Raw genomic sequence first — 18,817 nt, forward strand, 5'->3', positions numbered from 1 at the left:
AGTGAAGCAAACTCCTCCATCTGAGTTAGTTAAATCCATATAATCTTTTCTTTGCACTAACAGGTTGGAATTAAACAGACAGCCCCCACCCTTCTCCAGCCATTATAACCATGGGGCACTGTTCCCACAAGCCAAAATAACCAGATACCACCACCAGGTGCAGAATCAAACCATCTAATTGCCTTGATGGCAGACATAGGCCCCCCTGCCCCCCAACCCCAGCTCCCTTCCCTCCCCCCCAGTCAAAAATACCTGGTAGAAAAAGTCCATTTACAAAATGCCCCAAATTCATTTACCCACCCCCCAGCTGCTTTGCCAGTTGCATAGGGACACAGGGTCAAGTGCGGCTTCAAGTTGAATATTCCTGGATCCCCCCGAAACCGGCAGCTTCCAGCAGGAGGCCGTGGCGCTTGGTACACAGTAGCCAGGGTCTTTACACGACCTGGGAACCAACTGATTAAAATCCATGACAGCTGTTCCTAAAAATCCCCCCTTGACGGGAGGGGGGAAGCGGGCAGGTGAGATAAGTCCAACGGGGGATGGGTGGGCATGGGCCCCCCAGAGCCCTGCGCAGTGGCAGCTGTGGGTCCCTGACCCCCGGCAGGGCACGCGGGGGCTAGAAGAGGTACTTCCGGCAGGACTCGGCCCCGCACTTACACTCGATCCGCACTCGCTTCTTGGGGGAGCCGGCCAGGCCGCCGGCCCGGCCCAGGTTGGAGTCCATCCGTGTGCTCTCTGCGTCCACCGGGTCCACTGCAGGGGAGGAGAGAAGGCATCAGGAGGAGGATCTCACCCCAGGGCTCCCCCAAGCAGTGGGGCCACCCCCCCCCCCCCCCCCAGCGGGCACTCACCCTGCATGTTGTAGTCGAAGGTGAGCTCCTCCCCAGCCCGGATGTGCCGCGTGGCGAAGAGGGCGATGCGCGGCAGCCGCTCATCCAGGTTGTCGATGAACACGTTGTACACCTGCAGGTTGGGGTCGCACTGGGGGGGGAGGGGACAGGTGAGTGGGGCCAGGCAAAGTTGCCATAGCCCTGCCCCCTCACTCACATGCCCCCCAACTACCTCCCCAAATACCCTCTTCCCTCACCAGGTGCCACCAACTCCCTCCTCTCTGCCCCTTGCCCAGCTGCCAGGGTGGAGCGACTCAAAATGAAGCGATTTAAATCACCATTTTTCAATTCTCTCCCTAGGGAAAAGCCGAGGCTCGTTGGTTGGTAACCATTAAAACATGGTAATTGGCAACTAAAAGTCACCTTTTTCCCCAAATTTGGCCCTTTTCACTAACCCACAGGACTCGCTACGTTTACACACACTTATTTAAGCAATTGTTATAATTTATTAATGAACTATCCAATTCAAATAGAATTAATATTAATACATTATATTGTCATTTAGAAATATCCAGAGGTAGGATAATATGACGTATTCATATTGATTAATTATATTATATTAACGTACAGCCTAGATCTCCACTTGAAAGGATTTGATTTTGGTCAGTGTCAGTAAACATCAGTTTCATGCACACCCACTAACGTGATCAAAATTAAAAAAAGGCGGCTTGAAGGATATTGACTTTGAATATCTTGACATGGTGTTTTTCCAACAGCTATAAAATTTTAAAGTTTTGAATCTCAGCATCTGCTATTATATAATGATCGCCTGACCTACCCTATTGTCTAACCCCTCATCGCTCTCACACACACAATGTCCAATTTAAATCAGGAAAAAAATTATTAAAAATAAACATCAATTTTGTCCATCAAAATTATAAAAAATGACTTTTGCCAAGCCTACTTATATCATAATTCATTCATCTTAATATGTTATATTAGTGTAATTTGTTAATGTTAATATTACACTAATGCAGTGTATTAAGATGAATTATATAATATATAGGTTATATATTTGGATTATTAAAATTTCCTTTTTTGTTATGTTAGAATTTGGTGAATGACATTTCTTATTCAGTTTTTTTTGGGGGGTGGGGTTTCAACTCAGTTTGTTGAAGTTTAATTTGGATGGAAACTAATGAAAAATGCCCAAAAAGATTTTAAATTGTTTTGTTAATTCATTCAATAAAACCTGTAAAATGTGCGGGATCCGTACGGAAAAACAAAACAGGCTTTGCATTTAAAACTGAGCTACTGTTAATTCCATGAAAACTACCTTCAAATGTGCTTGATGCATAAGAACAAAAATGAGTTTATAAAAACATGGTTTTGCATTGAAAACTGACTGAGCTATTTTTCATTCATTAAATAAAACCTACCTTCAATATCCTGGGTGTAGAAGAAGAAAAAAGTAAAGTTTATCTAAAAATGTTTGCATTTAAAACAAAAGTTATTTTTAGTTGGACAAGGTGGGTGAGGTAAATATCTTTTGCTGGACCAATGTCTGTTGGTGGGAGGGACAAGTTTTCGAGCTCCCCAGAGAGCTTCTTCCAGTCTGGAGAAGGTAACCAGGGTGTTGTTATTTTTAGCTAATTCTTAATTTATTTCTAATCAGTTCAATAAAAACGACCTTAAAATGCACTGGAGGCAGAAGAAGAAAAAAGTAGTTTCTCAAACCATGTTTTGCACTGAAAACAAAACAGGTATTTCTAAACAGTTTGATAAAACTACCTTCAACATGCTGGATACAGAAGAAAATAGGAGGAATATCAAAACGTGCTTTGCATTTACAATGGATTTAGTAAACAAAGGGAGCGTTCAGGGTGATTAGTGAATTTGAGCTGATTGTTTCTAGTCTTCATGTCCTTCGGATTTTAGATCTAGTAGATCTCTTCCTCCCCAACCAGTTTTTAATTCAGAGACTGGAAGAGGAAGCCAAGCTTTCCTGCTGTGCCAGCTCCTGATCAGTTTCTTAACTTGCAAGGGACTGGCCATTGAGCTGAGCTCAGTGAATAAACTGAACTGAAGCAAATATTCTCCCTACAAAATCCATGAGCCGAGCCAGCGACTTCCACCAGTTCACCACTTCAGCTTGCTTTCGACCCTCCCCAGCACACATGCCCGGCTGTCTAGTGAATGTGATGTAAACAATGTCCATAGATTCTCATAAACTGGGGGCCTTTACATACGTCGTCAGTGTTTCAAACTTTGTTTTAAATCATTTTTTCTTCTAAGAAAAAAAAAGCCTATTTAATTTACATTAAAAAAATCAGGAGAGGTATGTTTTTTATTTGTTTTTCAATCACTGACTTTTATCCACCCCCAGGCTGCCCCCAGCCCCACACTTCCCCATGGGCTCTCCCACGCCCCTCCACTCACGCTGTGATTTACAAAGTGTGAGATGTTGCCATAGTAGGCAGCATCCACTGTGTAAACATCCTCCACGTAGTCCAGATCAAAGAGGTAGGTAGCACCCTGGCGGTCGTAGATCTGCCCTCGTCGCTCGGCTTCTTCTGATGTGATGATCTGGGGGGGGACGAGATGGGGTCATACCAGGAGCACAGCACTGGGGGACTCTGTGTATCTGTTCCCCAGCCGCCCCACCCCAGAGGTGGCTGTATCTCAGCACTGGGGAAGAATCCCCATCTGGCTGCTGTCCTGCCCCAGCAGTGGCTGCATCTCAGCGCCAGGCGAGCCATCCCCATATGACACTGTGTGTGGCTGTTGCCCAGCCGCCGCGCCCCAGAGGTGGCTGTATCTCAGCAATGGGGAAGCATCCCCATCCGGCTGCTGTCCCGCCCCACAGGTGGCTGCATCTCAGCGCCAGGTGAGCCATCCCCATATGACACTGTGTGTGGCTGTTTCCCACCTGCCCTGCCCCAGAGATGGCCGCCTGGCGCGCCGTACCTCTCCCACATACTCCATGACGAAGCTGTTCTTGCGGATCTTCTCCAGGGTGCGCACGCCCCAGCCACGCCCGTTGGCGGTCCGGAAGATGCACAGATCATAGTGGATGCCCCGCTGCACCACGCGATTGGAGCACTCGGCCCCGCAGCGACAGCGGGCATTGCACTCGTAGATGGGCAGCCCCGCCCGGATGCGCACCTGGCCCAGCTCATTGTAGGCAAACTTGTGGCGGGAGGCACCGGGGCAGCAGCAGCCGCCAGCCGCCTCCGCCAGGCAGTCACGGCACTCGCAGCCCACCGCCACCTGGGTGAGGGAGATGCCCTCGCCCACCTTGTATTCATTGATGTAGACAAAGTCCCGGGGTGGCCCGTCGAGATCCACCTCATTCTCCACCACAATGCGCCCCTTGTGGTTGCGCTTGGCGTTCAGCTGGCGCTCCCAGCGCCACAGAGCCCGCCGCTGCTTGGCTTTCTGCACCACGTAGTTTGCCACGCCCTGGTCCAGCCAGCGGGCGTTTTTCTTGGGCTTGCCGTCCCGCCGGATCCAGGCCTGCTCCAGGTCCTTGTGGAACTGCTTCAGCAGGCCCACACAGCGCAGGTTCTTCCGCGGCTCCCAGGTGTTCTCCGACTCTGGGTAGCCGCGCCATTTCACCAGGTAGAACTCCTCCTCCTGCCACCAGAACCCGCCGGTCAGCGGGCATAGCCACGCCCACTCCCAGAGATGAGACCCAGGAGTCCGGGCTCCCAGACACCTCCCCGCCCCATCCCCTCTGTGACCCACTAGACCTCCACTCTCCTCGCAGAGCTAGGAAGAGAACCCAGGTGTCCTGGCTCCCAGCCCCCTGTACCCCCCCGCTCTAACCACTAGACCCCACTCCCCTCCCAGAGCCAGGGATGGAACCCAGGAGTCCTGGATGGCTTTCACTGGGTCATCCCCACTCCTGTACCAACCACACTCCTCTGCCCGGTCGTTTATGCCCCAGGCCCTGTTTCTGAGCCCACCCAGGGGAGGCAGGTGTGGAGCAGGGTATCCCTACACAGCCAGAATCAGTCTTAGGCGAAGTCATGTGTTTGGGGGTGCCAGAGGGGGCCTGGTGGGAGAAAGGTGCTGGGGGAGGAGATCAGGTTAGAGCACCGATGGGGAGGGGGGTGCCAGGCAGAGGGGACCAGGATGGGGGGCACCAGGGAGAGGAGATTGGGGCTGTGTGAGAAATTGGAGGTGGGGGCAGGGGAGATCCTGGCTGGTGGGGGAGAAATTGGAGGCCACAGGGGAGAATCTGGGCTGTGGGGGGATCCAGGCTGCGGAGGGATCGGAGGTGGGAGTTTCCAGACTACAGTGGGGGGATCCAGAATATAGGTGGTGGGGAGGAATCTGGGCTGCAGGTGAGGAATTGGAGGCAGGGGAATCTGGGCTACAGATGGGGGGGAATCTGAGCTGCAAGGGGGAATGGGATCCGGGCTGTGGAGGAAATTGGAGGCAGGAGGCCACAGGGAGGAATTGGAAGCGGGAGGATCCAGGCTGCGGCGGGAAGGGGGTGGTATTGGAGGAAGGGGGATCCGGGCTGCAGGGGAGATCTGGGCTGAAGGCAGGGGGCTGGGCTGGGCTGGGCTGCAGGGTGAATTGGAGGCAGGGGTTTCTGGGCTGCAGGGGGGACCCGGACCGAAGGGGTATTGAAGGTGGGGGTTTCCCAGCTGCAGGGGGGCCAGGCCAAAGGGTGAGGGCTGGGCTGGGCTGCAGTGGGAACTGGACGCAGGGGGATCTGGGGGGGAATTATGCAGGGGAATTGGAGGCAGAGGTTTCTGGACCCCAGCCAAAGAGGTATTGGACATGGGGGTTTCCCAGCTGCGGGGGGATCCCGGGAGGGATCAGGGTGGCAGGCTGGCACACTCACCCGCACTCTCTTGTAGTCACACAGGAACTCCACCTCGAAGTGACTGAGGTTCCTACGGGTGATGCCCAGTGAGGGGCAGCGAACCCTCTCCAGCCGGCACAGGTCCTGCAGCTGGGACCATGAGGACTTGCAGCACACGGCACAGCCTGTGGGCACACGGGGCAGTCTTAGGGGGCTGGCACCAGCCGGGCAGCGAGGGGAGGGACTCCAGGGAAGGGGGGGAATCATTGTGTGTTGAGGGGAGTCGAGGGCTCGGCTAGCAGGGGCTGCAGGTTGGGAGTGAGAGGCACCAGCAGAGCTGTGACATTAGAAAGGGCCAAAGTGCAAGTGTTCTGGGGTCACAGCTGTGAGGGGGTGTCACCGTGTCAGGGCATCAGCAGAAGGATAGCAGGGAGTGTTGGGGGTCTGCAGGGAGATTGGCCTGAGTATATGTGGGGGGGGGTCACACTGCATTGAGGATTTCACCAGAGGGTACTGGGAGGTCACCCCACATTGGGGGACTGGTGAGCCTAGGGGAGGAGAGATCAGCCTGAGCATACGTAGGGGGAATGGCTCACCCCTTGTCCAGGGGCTGCCCCTCATCCAGAGGTTGTCGTGAGCATGTGGTTAGCATGAATGTACAGGGAGAAGTCACCATGTCTAGGGAGGATTAACATGAGCATCTGGGGAGGGGTCACCCTGCGTCCCAGGGGTTGGCGTGAGTGTCTGGGGGATTGGCACAAGCATCTGGGGGGGGGGTCACCCTGTGTCAGGTGGTTGGCATAAGCACATGGGGGGGCTCACCCCATGTCAGTGGGTTGGCATAAGCATCCAGGGGGGTTCACCCTGCGTCGGGGACTTGGCTTGGGCATACAGGGGGTCACCCCCATGTCAGGGGGTTATTGTGGGCATACAGGAGAGGTCAATCAGTGTCAGGAGGGTCACCCCATGTCAGAGGGTTGGCATGAGCATACTCAGGGAGCACCCCACATACAGGGGGCTGGCGTGGGCGTATGGGGGGGTTCACTCCATGTCAGGGGGTTGGCATGAGTGTCCAGGGGGGTCACCCCATGTCAGGGGGTTGGCATGAGCATACTCGGGGGTCACCCCACATACAGGGGGCTGGCGTGGGCGTATGGGGGGTTCACTCCATGTCAGGGGATTGGCATGAGTGTCCAGGAGGGTCACCTCATGTCAGGGGGTTGGCATGAGTGTCCAGGGGGGTCACCCCATGTCAGGGGGTTGGCATGAGCATACTCAGGGGTCACCCCACATACAGGGGGCTGGCGTGGGCGTATGGGGGGGTTCACTCCATGTCAGGGGGTTGGCATGAGTGTCCAGGGGGGTCACCCCATGTCAGGGGGTTGGCATGAGCATACTCGGGGATCACCCCACATACAGGGGGTTGGCGTGGGCGTATGGGGGGGTTCACTCCATGTCAGGGGGTTGGCATGAGTGTCCAGGGGGGGTCACCCCATGTCAGGGGGTTGGCATGAGCATACTCAGGGATCACCCCACATACAGGGGGTTGGCGTGGGCGTATGGGGGGGTTCACTCCATGTCAGGGGGTTGGCATGAGCATCCAGGGGGGATCCCCCTGCATCAGGGGGTTGGCATGAGCACACTCGGGGGTCACCCCACATACAGGGGGCTCACCCCACCTCGGGGGGGTTGGCGTGGGCATGGGGGGGTCACCCCACCTCGGGGGGGTTGGCGTGGGCATGGGGGGGTCAATGCCAGCCTACAAAGGGGAGGTGCTCTGTGCCAGTGCGGTGGGGGCACCCTCAGGGTCACGTGCGCCCTCCCCCCCCACCAGCGGGGGCAGCGCCTCTCCCCTCCCCCATTCCGTCCTGCCCCGTTTCCCGCCCTGCGCGCGAGGGCAGCCCCCTCAACGTTCCACTCGCGCGCTCCCAACCGGCCCCCTCCTTCCTTAACGGTCGCGTCTGCTGCCGCCTCGCGCGCCGGGGAGGGGGAGGGGGGGAAGAAACTAGCTCCGCGCTCGCGCCGCTCCTCACAGTAGCCGCTCCCGCCCCCCCGCAGGCGCCTCTCCCGCCGCGCGCCCAGCCCGGACTCGCGCCACGCTCCGCGCGCGCCGGCTTCCCTCGCTCACCTTTTAAATTTTCCGCCATCTTTTTTTTTTTTTTTTTTTTCCCCTCCAGCCACTGGGGCCGCCCGAAACTTTTTCTCCCAGGGGGCGTGGCCGGAGAGGCGGGGCGGAGAGCGACGTGCCCCGCCGCTCCCCGCCGCGGCCGTTCCCATTGGGCGTCCGGCCTGATTGACGCGCCCCGCCAGCCAATTGGTGCCGGGGGCGTCGGCCACGGGCGTCATCTGCATCTCCCAGAGTGCTGCGCGCCGCTATGCGACCGCAAGAGTCGCGGAAATGGCTCACAAGGCAGCAAAGTAACTCGTTTCAGCCGAGTCTGCTCCACAAGCTGCCTCGTGGCTTAGTGGAGGGGCTTTATGGAGCCACACTGGGTGGCGGAGCGGCCAACAGGACCCTCACCGTAACCCACAAGTGTCACCTCAACCTAAAACAATATGTAGCCCCTCCCCCACCCCCCCAATTATTCTGCATTCCCATCAATGAGCACCCCTGGTTTGCTCTGGCACCAGAGTCACTGCCTGGCCCTAATGGCAAGGCCAGGGGACGGATAGTGTCACCCAGGCGCCAGCACCAATGTTGCATGGCGGAGGGTGGCATCACCCAGGTGCCAACATGGCTGCTGTGTGGGGAATGGTGGTGCCACCCAGGTGCCAATGTCAATGCCTGTAGGGTTGGCGTCACCTAGGTGTCAATGGCAACGCACGGAGGGATGGCGTCACCTAGGTACCAATGACAAGGCCACGGGAATGGGTGTGAAACTCAGACGCCAATGAGAAAACAAAAGCCCCCATGGAAACTGAGGGTCCAAGAGTTTGGATCCTTGGTTGGCACTCTGAGTTGTTTTACTGACTGGTTGGGGGGTCACGCTCCCTGGCCTCCCAGCTGGTTTTATTGGGGTGGGGCATAAGGCCTGGTACAGCTAGAGAGGAAAGGCCTCGGCACCCCATTCCCTGCCCTTCGGAGCCAGCCATTCCACTGCCCTGGGGCTGAATGGGAGCCAGCGATCCCTGGTGGGGAAAGGCCCGTGTGTCCCATTCCCCAATTCTGTGCCCCAGAGCAAATCCCTCTCTGTTAGGATCGCTGCCATGAAAGCAACCAGAGAAACAGCTGATAATGTTGTTTAATAAAGAGCAGAGGAGTAACAATCGCTTTGACTGGCTCAGTGTGTGGTGGGCTAACGTTCATTAAAGAGGCAAGAGAGCGTTCGCCAGCTCCATCTTGCTTGTCCTGTTTGGCGCTGCAGCGAGACCCTTCAGAGTAAAGCAACGGGGACATAAAACCCCATTAAACAAATCAAAATTCACAGGCTTGGAAAGATTCACTTTGGGTCAGTAAATTCTGGTCGATGTCCATTTCCCTGCACACACAAACCCAGAAAAAGCATTGCCATTTATAACTGTCGAAACAGAGAGTGAGGCAAAGTAAAAAAATTGTGACGTGAAACCATGAGGCTATTGACTTCGTCTATCTTGAAGAGACTTTGTGTTCTAAAGCTTTCGCTTTTTGAACTCAACCTCTGCAGTCATGGAATAATTGTTCCGACACCCCCACACCCGCACCGTTTCCCCGCCTTCAAAATAAACCGCGATACGAGCCATCAGAATTATTGAAAAATAAAAGCTGAATTCTGCTCCGTTGAAATGATCCAAAAACAAATAAAAATCAGTTTTTGCCAAGTCTTGAGAGGAATAAGCCATAAGTTATGAGCAAGTTCTATATTGCGGGTGACGCTGCTGCCATTATAACAAGACATTAGTCTAGAGTGGCAGCTCATCTACGCTCAAAATTGAGATCAACCTAGCTACGGCTCTTAGGGCTGTGCAAAATTCACCCCCCAGAGGTCCATCGTCAAGCTGACCTAACGCACAGGTGTAGACACAACTAAGAATTCTTCTGTCAACCTAGCTACCGGCAAGATGGATCAGGTACAGACCCCTTCCATTGCCCGTGAAAGTATCTACACTAAATCTTCTGCAGCTGGGCCACCAGAGCACATGTGGCATAGCCACGACCTCAGATCAGGCATTCTGGCTTCCAGTTCTGTCACTCAGACATTGACCCAAACCAATGGGTTTAGTCCTCCCCAAAATCTGTGCTGATGACCCACACCAAGTTCTTGAGCCGCACATCACCAGCTTGGTTCCAACTTGGCTTGTTTTTTCAATCGGGCTGAGATCAAAGCATGGAGCCGAATTGGAAGGAGATCGGTTGGGTTGTTTCTGATGCCAAAGAGGTCAGTGGAGACCAGGGTATTGCCAAGCCCTGGGTTTCAGGGGGCTGATGGGAACAGATAGGGGAAGCTGGGGGCTTGGGAAGGGGAATTCTGGGTAAAAGATGGGGCAGCATGTCAAGCGGAGAGCTGTCTTTATTGCAGAGGGGCCAGGTGGACTGGGGGATCACCCAGGGGAGTGGGGCACAGCGCCCAGCACACAAGGCGAGGAGCTTTTCTTGCTGGGGACAAAGCTCAGTCATCCCATTCGTCATCGTCCTCCTCGTCCCCGCCGTTGTCCTCGCCTTCGTCTGCGGGAGGAAGAGGAAGGTGAATGGAGGAGGGGGCTGGGGGTGGGGGAGGAGGGGCACGGCACACACCCCCCGCTGCCGAGGTGGGATGGGGCGACTCACCTGAGGAGTGAATCACTTTGCTCCGCTTCTGCATGACGTGCATGAGCGCCCCCACCAGGCCCTCGGAGCTCTGCGGGGGCAGCGGGGAGTCCAGCATCTCGGGGGTCTGCAATGCAGGGAGGGGTCAGGACCCACAGCATCCATCCCCTGCACCCACCCACCCCCTGACATGACCAGACCCCTGCGCCCATCCACACCCCTGGCACCACCAGAGTCCCCAGCCCTGACCCCCTGTGCCCACCCACCCCCCTGGCACCACCAGAGCCCCCAGTCCAGACCCCCTGCGCCCACCCACCCCCCTGGCACCACCAGAGCCCCCAGTCCAGACCTCCTGTGCCCACCCACAACCATGGCGCCACTAGGGCCCCCGGCCCGGACCCCCTGTGCCCACCCACCCCCCTGACTCTGCCAGAGCCCTCAGACCAGACCCCCTGTGCCCACCAGAGCCCACTTCCTCCACCCTCACCCCCAAAGCCAGCTCTAACTCCCCCCTCGTAGCCCCACCGAGCCAGCCACCCCCCTCCTCATCCCTGCTCCCCTCAGTCACCCTCTCCATGCCCCACACCTGCTCCCAACTCCCCTATCCCCCATCTCCCCCTTCCCCACCCTATCCCCCTCCCTTCCACCACTTCCCCCATCCCTGCCCCGCCACTCAGCCCCCATCTCCCCTCCTTCCTTCCCCTATCTCCCTCATCCTCACCCCCCATCTGCCCCACAGCTCACCTTGTTGAGCTGGATGCCTTGGCGGATCTGGTCCAGCAGGGCCCCACGCCCTTTTGGGGGGGGAGCGGGCTGGCCCCCTGAGGAGCTGACCCCCCCTGAAGGAAGTGGAGGAGGGGGACAAGGCCCTGAAGATACTGGGGGTGGAGGGGGTGGGGGGGGAGGTGGGGGTGGGGGGGCTGCCCCAGAAGCAGGAGGAGGGGGGGGCGGACCAGACCTGGAGACAGGGGGAAGAGGCCCACGAGCAGGGGGCTGATGCCCCCTGGGAGGCTGGGAGGGAACAGGCCCCCTATTTGGCATAGATGAGGGGGGTGGGGGGCCGCCTGGGATTGGGGGCAACGGGCCAGACCTGCCTCTCGCTGAGGAAGGGGGTGGGGGAGGGAGGGGCCCGGACCGGGTCATGGGGGGCGGGGGTGGTGCTGGACCTGTGGGGAGAAATAAACTGCAATTAAAGCCCAGCCTGTAACAAGTTTCTTCCCCCACGGCCCCCTGAGGACCCCAAAGCTCCACATGAGGAGGCTTGCCCGGGACTGAGATGCAGCCATCTCTGGGGCAGGGCAGCTGGGGAACAACCGCACATAACACTGCACGGGGATGGCTTGCCCGGGACTGAGATGCAGCCACCTCTGGGGATGGGGACTGGGGAACAGCCGCACATAACACCTCATGGGGAGAACTCACCCTGGCGTCTCAGCTCCTCCTTCACAGCCTCCAGCCCGCCCTGGCCCTCGATGAAATCGTAGATGAGTTTGGAGGTCTCGGCATCGGTCAGCTGCGCCTCGCTGATCCCGGCCTGGGAGAAGAGCGTCTTCAGGTCGGGATCCAGGTTATTCACCTAGGAGAGAGACGGATGGAGGAAGGCTGCTCAATCCTCGGGCAAACGCCTCCCAAGTTCACGCTCCCACCCTGCCCCCAGCTGCAGGTACCCAGATGGACAGAGCAGCAAAGCTTCAAACCCTGAAATCTGGGGATGGGGGATTTATGGATCATGCCTTAAATTAGCCCCCCCCCAGCAGCCTCGGGGGACCCCCTAATACTGACCCCCTAAAACGTTAACCCGCTGAGCAGAGCAAGCAGCTGGGGGATGTTCCTGGAGAGATCCAATTGGGAGGTGATGTCAGCTGCCCCACCCTAGAGCTGGCTGCATCTCAGCGCCAGGCAAGCCTTCCCCATGTGGCATTATATGGGGCTGTTCCCAGCCACCCTGCCCCAAAGCTGGCTGCATCTCAGCGCCAGGTGAGCCTTCCCCATGTGGCATTATATGGGGCTGTTCCCAGCCATCCCGCCCCAGAAGTGGCTGCATTCAGAAGTGGCTGAGATCACTGTCATGGGACGCATCCTCTTGCAGGGTCTCATGCCCAGATTATTGGGCCGCTGCCTTTGAGGGCTGGAAAAAAAAACCCTGTGCCATCCAAAGCCCATGAAACTGGTTGCCTGGGCCAGCTTTTCCGACACAGCGGCAGCAAAAAAGGGACGGTCCCAGGAGAACCTGGCCCAATGGCAATTGGTTTTGCAGGCCAGATCACCGAGCCCCCAGCTGCGGCAAGCCACAGGCCCTGCATTAGTTCCCAGCTGAGCCCCAAGGAGTTCAAAAAAACATCCTGGGGCTAGGACCGCGCCCTGCCCCTTGCGCCATCCAGATCCCCGCTAGCTCCGGCAGCGCCTTTGGCTGGCTGTGACTTGCCCCTTTCCTGTGGACATGCACCAACCTCACCGCCAATAACGGGCATGCTGCCAACTCCCCAAGCAGTTTGCAGGGGTGGGGGGAGTAACGTGAGTTGGGAGAACAGAGTGAGTTTAGAAAAAGCTAAGGGGACGGGGGGCCACAGGGAGGCAGTATCTTGGGCAGTCCTGGCTCAAGCAAACCCCAGATTTGCCCCCGTAATGCTCTATGGTGCACTGAGATGCAGCTACTTCTGGGGCAGGGCAGCTGGGGAACCGCCGCATATATCACCCCACAGAGATAGCTCTCCTGGCACTGAGATTCAGCCACCTCTGGGGTGGGGCAGCTGGAGAACCGCCACACATAACACCCCACAGAGATAGCTCACCTGACGCTAAGATGCAGCCACCTCTGGGGCGGGGCAGCTGGGGAACCACCACACATAACAACCCACACAGATAGCTCACCTGACGCTAAGATGCAGCCACCTCTGGGGCGGGGCAGCCGAGGAATAGCCGCGCCCACCAACTGAAGCGCACTCACACCGCACATCATGCCTGGTAGCCACAAGCATGAGTGAAACCCGCCCTTCCCCACCATACACAGACACTGCTAACGCCGAAGCTTTAATCCACAGCCTGTCCTTGGCCCCCTTCCCAGCCCCTCCGATCACTGGACCCCAGGATCAGACCCCCACCATGCCCCTGTCCCTGAAGCTACATACGTCAAAGCCAGTGTTAGGGTCCCATCCGACATGGGTGACATGCCTGGAAGGAGAACAAAGATTAGCCAGTTCTAGAGAAGCCATGCACTGCGCCCCATTCCCTGCCCCCTGGAGCCAGCCAGCCCCCTGCCCTGGGGCCAGATGGGAGCCGGTGCCCCCTAGAGCGGCCAGGCCCTGTGGCCCATTCCCTGCCCCCTGGAGTCAGCCAGCCCCCTGCCCTGGGGCCAGATGGGAGCTGGTGCCCCCTAGAGCGGCCAGGCCCTGTGGCCCATTCCCTGCCCCCTGGAGCCAGCCAGACCCCTGCCCTGGGGCCAGATGGGAGCCGGTGCCCCCTAGAGCGGCCAGGCCCTGTGGCCCATTCCCTGCCCCCTGGAGCCAGCCAGACCCCTGCCCTGGGGTCAGATGGGAGCTGGTACTCCCTAGAGGGGCCATGCACCATGCCCCATTCCCAGCCCCCTCAGAACCAGCCAGCCCCCCCACCCTGAGGTCAGATGGGAGCCAGCACCCCCTAGAGGGGCCAGGCCCCGCGTCCCATTCCCGGCCCCACTGATGCCAGCTCTCACTTGAATCCGCTTGGGGCGCCAATGTCGGCCTTGGAGATCTTTTTCTTGCCCTTCTTCTTCTCGGAGGCTGTGGGCACCGGCAGCCCCCGGTACCGGGACGAGGTGATGTCCGGGTTCTGGATGTCCATCGTCACCAGGTTCAAGGAGCCGGAGGGGGAATTCGGCTGTTTGCTGGGACCTGCGGGGCAGAGAGATGGGGCTGTGGGAAGCAGGGTGCGGGGCTGGGCAGGGGTGCACTCCCCCAGCAGTCAGAGCTGGGCGGTGTGGGACTCCATGCTATGGGGAGCAGGGTGGGGGGCTGGGTGGGAGGCATTCTCCCCTGACAGTCAGGGCCGGGTGCTGTGGGGTGCCGTGGGGCAGGGAGTGAGACAGGGGGTGCTCTCTCCCGGCAGTCAGGGCTGGCGCTGGGGGGCACCATGCTATGGGGAGCAGGATGGGGGGATGGGCATGGGGCAATCTCCCCTGGCAATCACGGCCGGGCGCTGGGGGGGCGCGCCGTGGGGCAGGGAGTGAATCGGCGGCACTGTCCCCCAGCAATCAGGGCTTGGCACTGGGGGGTGCTGTGGGGCAGGGCATGAGGCAGGGGGTGCTCTCCCCTGGCAGTCAGGGCTGGCAGTGGGGGGCACCATGGTGTGGGGAGTGGGCTGCGGGGCTGGGTAGGGGGCATGCTCCGCTGGCAGTCAGGGCCGAGCGCTGTGGGGTGCCGTGGGGCAGGGCGTGAGGCAAGGGGTGCTCTCCCCCGGCAGTCAGGGCTGGGCACTGGGGGGCGCCATGGGGCAAGGGGGCTGAATTAACCCTTTCAAGACCCCCAACTCCGAGCCACTTACCATTCATGTCTCCCCCGGGCATCGGGCATCGGGGCAGCGTCGACGCCCGTCTCTCTAAGGAAGGCAAAAAGAGATGTGATTAGACCCACGTCACCAGCCCCCACCCCTAGTGGGGTCTACCCCTAACCTACCCCTCCACCCCATTGCAAAGGACAGTGGGATAGAGGGGGACTCACCTTCATTGACCGGGGGAAGTGGTGGGGGGAGCTGCCGTTTCTCTGAGGAAAGAGGAGAACATGCACTGTGATGCTGGCAGGCTCGGGGGGGGGAGGAATGGGGCTGGGGTCTGTCCCCTCTAGGGGGCACCAGCCAGCTCCCCACCCCTCCACGTACCCATCCTCTGCTGTCGCTTCTGGATCTTCTCCTCCACTAACGAGTAGAAGTCGCGGGCCTCAGCCTCGTCCGCAAAGTTCAGCCCGGCCTGGCATTCCTGAAAGCAAAAGGCACCTCACTGGTCCTGGGGGTGAGGGGGGGCACACTCCCTTCCCAGAGCCAGGAAAGAACCCAGGTGTCCTGGCTCCCAGCCCACCCTGCTCTAACCCACTAGCCCCCCACGCCCCTCCCAGAGCCGGAAGAGAACCTAGGAGTCCTGCCCCACCCCACTCTAACCACTAGCCCCTCACTCCCCTCCCAGAGCCAGGAGAGAACCCAGGAGTCCTGGCTCCCAGCCCCCCACTCTAATCACTAGCCCCCCACTCCCCTCCCAGAGCCAGGAGAGAACTCAGGAGTCCTGGCTCCCAGCCCCCTGCTCTACCCCCCACTCCCCTCCCAGAGCCGGGAGAGAACCCAGGAATCCTGGCCCCCAGCCCCCGCTGCTCTAACCCACCAGCCCCCACTCCCCTCCCAGAGCCGGGAGAGAACCCAGGCATCCGGGTATCCAGGCTTATTTCTTATTGGTAGCCCTCAATTTTCTCCTTCTTTTCACCCCACATCTCTGAACTGTTGTCTCCAGGGGCAGGGCTATGTCTGGAAGCCCTGCCCCACTGATCACACGCGCCCACCCCTCTCTGGGGCAGATACTCACGTCCCCGGGGAAGGTGTGGAAATAGGGGGTGACGGCGGATAGACCAGCTGGCTGGAGGAGCTCCAGCTCCCATGTCAGCCTCCTCTCCTGCAAGAGAAAGGGGACCCCCAGTTAACCCCCCACCAGCAGGGTGCGCTGGGAGCCAGGACGCCTGGGTTCTCTGCCCACTCTGAGAGGGGGAGTGGGGGCTGGGTGGTTAGAGCTGGAAGCCAGGACTCCTGGGTTCTTTCCCCGGCTCTAGGAGGGGAGTGTGGTCTGGTGATTAGAGCAGGGTGGAGGGGGCTGGGAGCCAAGACTCCTGGGTTCTCTGTCTGGCTCTGGGAGGGGAGCAGGGGCTGGTGGTTAGAGCAGGGGGGCTGGGAGTCAGGACTCCTGGGTTCTCTCTCTAGCTCTGGGATGGGAGTGTGGTCTCGTGGTTAGAGCATGGTGGAGGGGGCTGGGAGCCAGGACTCCTGGGTTCTCTGCCTGGCTCTGGGAGGGAGCAGAAACTGGTGGTTAGATCGGGGGGGAGGGGGGCTGGGAGCCAGGACTCCTGGGTTCCCCCTCCCCCAGGGCTGGGGAGCCGCAGGCGGGAGGGCAAAGGCTCACCTTGAGGTTAAAGAGGCGGATGAAGTAGGAGCGCCGGGGATTGTCCTTCACCAGGCACAGGACCCCGCAGCCCTGCTTCCCCCAGACCTGGCTGTTGGGGGGCAAGGCCTGGTACAACTGGGCCACCGACGTGGCCAGGGTCTGGCACAGAGACAACTGAGTTACATAGATTTCCGCAGCTGAGATGCAGCCAGCTCTGGGGCGGCTGGGGAACAGCCACACAGAATGCCACTGGGGGAGGGCTCGCCCAGCCCTGAGCTTGGGCCCCCGAGGCTGCCAGTTCCTGTCTTGGTTTCTGAGGTTGGCCGAGACTCCGGGCTCCCCAGCATCACCACGCCGGGCCCCTCACAGCCCCCGTCAGGACCGCTCACCCCACTTCCTCCTGAGCGGAGGGGGAGGGATGCAGCAACAAAGGTGCCCCTCACTCCCGCCCCGCAGCCCCCTGCTAGCCCAGCCCTGGGCTCCCCCCAGCCCTGTCGGTGCCCTTCACTCCCAACCTGCAGCCCCCTGTTCACCCAGCCCTGGGCTCCCCCAGTGCCCCCCACTTCCAACCCGCAGTTCCCAACTACCCCAGCCCTGGGCTCCCACAAGCTCTGGTGGTGCCCCTCCTCCACTGCAGCCCCCTGCTAGCCCAGGGCTTCCCTGCCCCCAGCCCTGCCAGTACCCCTCATCCCTGGCCCACAGCCCCTGCTAGCCCAGCCCTGGGCTCCCCCCAGCCCTGCTGGTGCCCTTCACTCCCGACCCACAGCCCCTGCTAGCCCAGCCCTGGGCTCCCTCCAGCTCTGCCAGTGCTCCCCACTCCCGACCTGCAGCCCTGGGCTCCCCACCCTCAGACCTGCCGGTCCCCCTCATGCCCAACCGGCTGCCCCCTTACTCACCCAGCCCTGGGGTACCCAGCTCTGCAGGTGCCCCCCACTCCCAAGCCACAGCCCCCTGGTGTCTGCACCCTCTGGGCCTCACGCCTCACCGTGCATTTCCGGCCCAGGAGCTCGAACACCTGCTGGTTTTCATGATCCAGGAGGAGATGGGAGGGGACGTTCTCCTGCTGCCCTCGCGCCCCTGACCTGGACCCCCGGCTCATGCTGGCTCCAGCCCCTGGCAGGTTCTCGGGGTCTCTTCCCTCCCTGATCTCACCCCAGGGAACTTCCGTGTTGTGGGGACTTTTTTCAACAGGAAGCGCAGAGAAAACCACCAACCAACGCTGAGCGCCCAGGGCCTGGGGAAGTTGGGCTCTGCAAATGGCCCCAGCCAGGGCTGGGAGTGAGGGGCACTGGCAGAGCTGGTGGGTGCGGGGGAAACCCAGCAATGGTTGGGGCCGGCCTGCCTCTCCAAGCAATCGGCTCAGGCTCTCGGCAAACTCAGGCAACGTTGCGTCCGCCTGGCACTGGGTTTGTGATTCCTATGCAGCTGTTTGGGGGGGAGCATTTTCTGAGTCTGACGCACCTTCAGGGTTGTGGGGACACCCCCCGCCCCTTCAAGTCACAGCAGGACAGCCTAGCTGTGCTGTGGTAGAGGGGCTGTTTGGGGGACTGGTTCCAGCTGCCTATGGTGGGTAATGTACCGCTAGGGCCCTGTCCCCACTCCCCCTGCCCTGCCCTCCCTGCTTCCCCACAACCCCCTCCTCTACACTCACCCCAACTTCCCTCCCCTGCCTCCTCCATCTCCCCATGCCCTCCTCCCCCCATAACCCCCAGCCCCCGCCTTCCCTCGGACCCACACACACAGACGGCTCAGGCGGGGGGAAAAGTCCGGTTGCTATTTATTGAAACCCAGAGCTACCATACAGAAGCCACCAGCTCCCTGCATCGCTTTCACCTAGCGCTGCCCCATCCCACAGCATCATCCCCCCCCACCAGCCATGGGGTGGGGAACCCCTGCTGCAATAGGGGGGCAGGAGCGTCTTTTGGCTTTGTCCGTAGCACTGGGAATGACACAGGATCTGGCTGGACGTGTTGATCAAAATAGTGCAATGAGGGGCCCTTTTATGCCCGCTCCCGCCTTGGTAAAGCCTTGCGCATCTGGAGTCATGTGAATCCAGGCAGGATCGATGGACTGAGACGCCGACTTTAGGAGCTGGCAGGATGAGGGTTTTCAGTTGGGGGAGCCGTCCCCGGTGTGATTATCCCGTCCAGGCCAGCCCTGAATTAACCAGGCCTGGAACCCACCCCAGAATCTGAACCTGGGACTCTTCTACCAGCATCCCCGAGCCCCAGGCAATGCCAGGCCCCAAAAAGGAAACCCAACGGTTTGGAAAATGTCCTGAGAGTTAGTAAGGGGGGAAGCCAAATTTTCGGACCCTCAGATGGGGGCAAAAA

At 59.3% G+C, this 18,817-nt stretch overlaps 2 protein-coding genes across 2 annotated transcripts; both read right to left on the bottom strand.

Moving 5' to 3' along the window:
• Positions 1-600: 600 nt before the first annotated feature.
• Positions 601-8,779, bottom strand: SUV39H1 (suppressor of variegation 3-9 homolog 1). The gene is made up of 6 exons (XM_030547339.1): positions 7,778-8,779; positions 5,689-5,834; positions 3,798-4,466; positions 3,270-3,416; positions 852-981; positions 601-753 (listed from the first exon to the last, which is right to left on the bottom strand). Exons 1-6 carry the CDS (start codon positions 7,794-7,796, stop codon positions 617-619), a joined length of 1,248 nt encoding a protein of 415 aa, XP_030403199.1. The 5' UTR covers positions 7,797-8,779; the 3' UTR covers positions 601-616.
• A 1,339-nt stretch (positions 8,780-10,118) lies between these two features.
• Positions 10,119-17,826, bottom strand: WAS (WASP actin nucleation promoting factor). The gene is made up of 12 exons (XM_030547319.1): positions 17,470-17,826; positions 16,503-16,643; positions 15,915-16,001; positions 15,224-15,320; positions 15,067-15,108; positions 14,891-14,944; positions 14,064-14,241; positions 13,501-13,543; positions 11,795-11,948; positions 11,117-11,538; positions 10,394-10,499; positions 10,119-10,291 (listed from the first exon to the last, which is right to left on the bottom strand). Exons 1-12 carry the CDS (start codon positions 17,581-17,583, stop codon positions 10,236-10,238), a joined length of 1,494 nt encoding a protein of 497 aa, XP_030403179.1. The 5' UTR covers positions 17,584-17,826; the 3' UTR covers positions 10,119-10,235.
• Positions 17,827-18,817: the final 991 nt, after the last annotated feature.

The sequence above is a fragment of the Gopherus evgoodei genome, unplaced genomic scaffold (genome assembly GCF_007399415.2).
Source record: "Gopherus evgoodei ecotype Sinaloan lineage unplaced genomic scaffold, rGopEvg1_v1.p scaffold_57_arrow_ctg1, whole genome shotgun sequence".
NCBI lineage: Eukaryota > Metazoa > Chordata > Testudines > Testudinidae > Gopherus > Gopherus evgoodei.